The sequence below is a fragment of the Coregonus lavaretus genome (genome assembly GCF_964263955.1).
Source record: "Coregonus lavaretus genome assembly, chromosome: 29".
Classification (NCBI taxonomy): Eukaryota; Metazoa; Chordata; class Actinopteri; order Salmoniformes; family Salmonidae; genus Coregonus; species Coregonus lavaretus.
This window is the reverse complement of record NC_140016.1, coordinates 24,915,505-24,921,276: the sequence shown is the minus strand read 5'-3', so window position 1 is coordinate 24,921,276 and position 5,772 is coordinate 24,915,505. Positions and strand designations below refer to the sequence as shown.

Below are 5,772 nucleotides of genomic sequence, written 5' to 3'. Positions count from 1 at the left end.
CAGTCCTTTATTGGGGGTGTCTTGCTAATTGCCTATAATTTCCACCTGTTGTCTATTCCATTTGCACAACAGCATGTGAAATTTATTGTCAATCAGTGTTGCTTCCTAAGTGGACAGTTTGATTTCACAGAAGTTTGATTGACTTGGAGTTACATTGTGTTGTTTAAGTGTTCCCTTTGTTTTTTTGAGCTGTATATATATATATATATATATATATATATATATATATATATTTTTTAGCTAAACAGTTGGGCCACTGAAGGTACGTTTGGTCCAGTGGGAGTGAGATTTTTGAAGAGGGTTGAATCAGGCCTTTTGGCTGCTCCATGGGTGGTTTCAGGTTGGGTGGAAAAGATGGTGGGTGCTGTTGAGTCGGAGAAGGTAACCCGAAGTTGACTTATGATGTTTGTTTGTGTTTCTTCAGATTAGAGGGAGCAGGCGCTTCGTGCGACGCAACTTGGTGAAAGACCTGTATCTTGCTTTGCGCTTAGGTACAGGGCACCATTGAAGGAAGTGATTTCTGGGGTAGTGTTAGGTGTGGAGGTGGAGCAATTTATGTTGAAGATTCCTGGTGTTTGTGACGCCTGCCGTTTGGTGCAACGCAGATCCGGTGGGGAGCGTTGTGAAATAGAGGTGACACAGTCTGTTCTTTTGAGCTTTGATTCAGAGTCTTTACCTGACAAAGTAACGTTATGAGTTATGCTGTTAGAGCTTTTGTGCCGAATACAGTGGTGGTGTTATAGGTGTCACATCAGTGTGTAGGAGGGAGATTCTAAGATGTAGGAAGTGTGCAGGAGGACATTGGACAGAGGAATGTGTAGTTTCGGTCGAAAAAGTTGTGTGTGTCAACTGTAGGGCTGCCCATGTTGCTGGGGATTGGAGGTGTCCGCTGAGAGAGAGGCAGGTTGAGGTGGCCAGGGTCAGAGTAGTCAGAAGGTGTCGTATGCTGAGGCAGTGAAGAAAGTAGAGGAGGGTGGATCAAGCGTGAGGGATACTGAGAGGATCCATGTGAATAGTAGATCTGTGCCAGAACAGAGGGATAGGCCAATGAGTGATATATGTTTCAGTAAGGTTGGCTTCTTAGTGTTCATAGCAATGGGTATCAACTGTATCGCAGACATGGAACTTAAGTCACAGAAAATAGATGTCGTGGTGGCAGCTGCAGAGAAGTACCTGGGGGTACTAGTTTTGACTTCAGAAAAGTTACAGGGTGTGTTGAGTGGTAGTGTCCTGTCCTCTCAGGTTGTTGGCCTGGGGTACGATCATATAGGGTTAAAGTAGTGGAATAAGGTGGTGGGTTTTAATGTGTGTAGGTTTAGTTGGTAGGGTAATTCAAAATATATTTTAATTTTATTTTTCCCGTTTCCCCTTTTACCATTTTGTATCACAAAGTGTAATGGATTTATATTATAGGTCAGCTGGGGGCGGTAATGCAATATATTGGATGCCAACCACAGTTAAACTCCACCTAAGAAGAAGAAACCTATTCCAAACCCGCGAAAGTTCACTATTACACAATATCAATAACAGCAATGGCGTCCCGTGCTAAAGCAGGTAAACCATACAACATCACACGCTTTTGAAATCTAGCTTAGTCATAAAGTTGCACTAAGGAAATAAGTTTTCACTGAATTACAAGATAAATTGCTAGACACTAAAGCAGAGACAGACAACTCCGAACTAGCTAGCTACATTAGCAATGTAGGGACAGATTAGCTAACTAGCTTGTTGACTTTCACAGTAGCTAACCCAGAGATCTGTATATATGACGAGATGCTCATGTCTCCGCCCTAACAATGGGAGTCGTTGTCCCAAAGGCGGGAAGGCAGGCGACAAGTTAGGTCCAAAATAAGCGCATAGAAACGCAAATTTAGGCTAGAGTGAAACCTCGATTCGCTTTTTCCTCTCTGGCCAACCCCACTGCCTGTTGTTGGACAGGTCGTGTTTTGAAGCGCAAGGCAAGCGCGGAGGTGGAGACGGAGGAGTCGTCCGTGGCTGCGGAGGGGAAGAGGGGTAAAGGAGAGGACGACCACCCGGAGATTGTCACAGAGGGCCAGAGGGTGGTCATTGAACACTGGTGAGAACTGAACACACCAATACATTTGAGTGACGAAAAAGATGACAAAATATAAATTCATTGGACATTGTATTCCAGTGTCAGTGATATGAAAATGGCATAATCTGGCATGCAAATAGCTCAGGGGTCTCCAACGCTGTTCCTGGAGAGCAACCCTTCTGTAGGTTTTTGCTTTTACCCAATTAGTACAATTTGAAGGGCAAAGAAATAAGCTACATCTCTGCTGCAGGAAAGCATAACCAGTTAACTAACTCTCACTGTTCTGTCTTTCTGCAGTAAAAGCTGACGAGTGTATGGGCGTAATGCCGAGGAGGTCAGAGTTGCCCTCCTGGCTGCCCACCCAGACCTCACTGTGGTTCTGAACCCCCAGAAGCCTCGGAGTAAAAGTTTTGAAGTGAAGCTGGTTGAAGGAGAGAAAGGTGAGGACGTCTAGGGATTTACCTGTGTGAAATGTCTTCTCTACTTCACGCCTTTCTTTTGTCTAATCTATTGCTCTCATCTACTACAGAGGTGTGTCTGTGGTCAGGCATAAAGAAAGGCCCGCCTCGCAAGCTGAAGTTTCCTGAGCCTAAAGTTGTAGTTTCTGCCTTGGCGAAGGCACTGAAGACTGAATAGACACCTTTGATGGTCTGTATAGGCAGAATCAATTCAACTGACTAAATTCTAATCGGATTGACCCAAACTTTGATAGAAAGAAAGCCATTGAAATAGACCAACTGGTTGAGAGGGTTTGGCTACTAGAGCCAGTAATAACACTGAGACAAAGAGAAAAGCACTAAATCAATACAATCCACTTATTTGACTGGATCAAATATACCATTATCCAATTGTCCATGAGAATTTTTGACTAAAATTGTGAATTCTCCTTTTGTTCTTTGCAGCCAGTCATACAGGGTTTGTAGCAGCTGGACGCAGAATGATGAGGACTGACCAACCGGGTTGCTCCCCAGTCCTTCCTCTGATGACCCAAGCGTCAAACTCCTCTGGCCTGTATACACGGTGACATCTAATTGTGTCTCTCACTGTCCCTCTTTTACAATATTGCTGCTTTTACAGTTGTGTTCACTTCTTGTTCATATTATCCAATAATGCTATAAAATATTTCATCTGCTTTTGTTTGTCTATGAAGAATAAAGATTGTTTCTACATTTTCTTCAGTGTGTCACGTTGTTTTGGTTTGGAAAGTTGGCATCATTTTGAAATAGGTAACATGTACTCTGACACATTCCACGTGTCTGACATGTGCCTGGCTGGCTGTGAATGGAATTTGGGATTAACTGCTATTTGTAAAATATCATATTAACTCTAAATTTAGCAGAGGACACAAACACCTATCTGACGCACTCGGTCTCTCTTGCACCTCCATCACTTCTGTTTTATTTAGGATTTTCTCTTATTCCAATGTAAACCTTATCTCCCCAGATGTTCCTCCTACATTATTTATTTGATGCCTGTCCTGTCAGTCTTTCTATTTTAATCACTGCTATTTTAAGCCGTACAAATGATGGCGCCTACATTGGTATTTAGTCAGGCAATTCAACGTTAAGAGTAATGCTGAGAATAAGATTTTTCACTTTAAAATGTTATTTTTTTTTAAACAATGATTGAAAAGTTAAACCGTACAACTCTATGCGCAAGGACTACTTTTAAATGTCCACTGAACATTTTACTACAACAAAAATACTTGAACAGTGCAGATGTGAAGTTTTGTAAGAACGACTGTGCTGTTGGTGCAGCTTTTTGTTGTTGTTTTGTGTGCGTGTGTTTTGGATGAGGCTCTAAGCGCAAGGGTAGCAACGAGGGGGGACAGAGAAGGAGACCATGGTCGGTGAAGAGGGGTCAACGAGAGGAGCAGGACTTGGACTACTACAGAGGGAGAGGGTGGTCCATTGAATACTTGAATATCCACAGCCACCCCCCTAAAGAATACCACTTTTAGGACCACACATCAATTTATGTAAATGCATTGAGTCAATTTCCCACACTCCCATCACCAATAGCCTATCTATCTATACCATCTGGATAATCTCAAGTGTACAGGAAAGGAACAGACCACTTAAAAATCGTAGACAAATTGCCTCTGAAAATAAAAACTTGTGATAGTGAGTTGTGACTGTGTTCTGTTGTCATTCTGCAGTAAGAGCTGATATGTGCACCGGCGGTGTGCTGAGGGGGTGCGAGACGCCCTCCTGGCCGCCCGCCCAGACCTCATTGTGGTTCTGAAACCCTGCAAGAAAAGCCTGAAGGTCACACTTGTGGAGGGAGGGAAAGGTGAGTACTTCCACGTCATGTTATGAAAGATTCTACTATCCATTCTACTAATGGACACAGAATCGTCATTGAAAGTGCTATTTAGTGCAGGACAAGGTGTCTGGAAATACGGATTAATATTGTTTATCTTTGGCATGACACGGCGGCACCCAGAAGCTGTCCTTTTTCTTGTACTAACCATTCATCTTTCCTTCCTGTAGAGGTGTGCCTCTGGACGGGCATAAAGCTAGATGGCTTTACCTAACTCAACTATTATGAGTATGATCCGCTGATCCAAAATCATTTTTGAAAACAGTCTCTGTTTCTCCTTGTTCTTCACTGCCAGTCCTCTAGGTTTTGTTAGCTGGACGCAGAATGATGAGGACTGACCAATGGGGTTGCTCCCCAGTCCTTCCTCTGATGACCCAAGCGTCAAGCTCCTCTGGCATGGACACGATGACTTCTACTGGTGTCTCTTTGCAGTGCAACACATTTCCTCTATTAGGTTACTGTACAACTGTGGTTCCCAAAATATTTTCAATATACTGTCAGTGTACTCCAAGTAAGACCCATACCAGCTCCCTGAGTATCCCCTTCAAAAATCATGTCTGTCCATAATGATGAACACAATGTGACAAAAAGCGCTTGATGCAGGTTGAGCTGGCTTGTTTACCCTGGAGGGTTACTGTTTCACAGTTTGGGAAACACTGGGTAACAATATACACTGAACAAAAATATAAATGCAACATGCAACAATTTCAAAGATTTTACTGAGTTACATATAAGGAAATCAGTCAAATGAAATAAATTCATTAGGCCCTAATCTATGGATTTCACCAACATGCATCTGTTGGTCACAGATACCCAGTGCTTGACTTGTACTGAAATAAGTGCTGGTACTCATTTTGGGTGCCGGTACTGTTTATATTAAGGTGCAGGAGCTCCACAATACTTTTGAGCTAATATTCTGTAAGAGGAACAGGAGCTCAAGCAGTATTAAATGTTAGGTGCCGGTACTCAGCTCCGGTGAGCTCCTACCCAAGTCAAGCACTGCAGATACCTTAAAAAAAAAAAGTAGGCCGTGGATCAATAAACCAGTCAGTATCTGGTGACCACCATTTGCCTCATGGAGCGCAACACATTTCCTTCGCATAGAGTTGATCAGGTTGTTGATTGTGATCTGTGGAATGTTGTCCCACTCCTCTTCAATGGCTGTGCGAAGTTGCTAGATATTGGCGGGAACTGGAACACGCTGTCGTACACGTCGATCCAGAGAATCCCAAACATGCTCAATGGGTGACATGTCTGGTGAGTATGCAGGCCATGGAAGAACATTTCCACCTTCCAGGAATTGTGTACATATCCTTGCGACATGGGGCCATGCATTATCATGCTAAAACATGAGGATAGGCGGCGGATGAATTGCACGACAATGGGCCTCAGGA

The 5,772-nt window shown here is 43.2% G+C and overlaps 1 protein-coding gene across 1 annotated transcript; it reads left to right on the top strand.

Annotated features, from left to right (window-relative positions):
• The first annotated feature begins 1,493 nt into the window (after positions 1–1,493).
• selenoh (selenoprotein H) lies at positions 1,494–3,229 on the top strand. The gene is made up of 5 exons (XM_084147047.1): positions 1,494–1,554; positions 1,939–2,077; positions 2,354–2,496; positions 2,586–2,704; positions 2,959–3,229. The coding sequence occupies exons 1-4, from the start codon at positions 1,533–1,535 to the stop codon at positions 2,690–2,692; spliced, it is 411 nt and encodes a 136-aa protein (XP_084003173.1). The 5' UTR covers positions 1,494–1,532; the 3' UTR covers positions 2,693–2,704; positions 2,959–3,229.
• Positions 3,230–5,772: the final 2,543 nt, after the last annotated feature.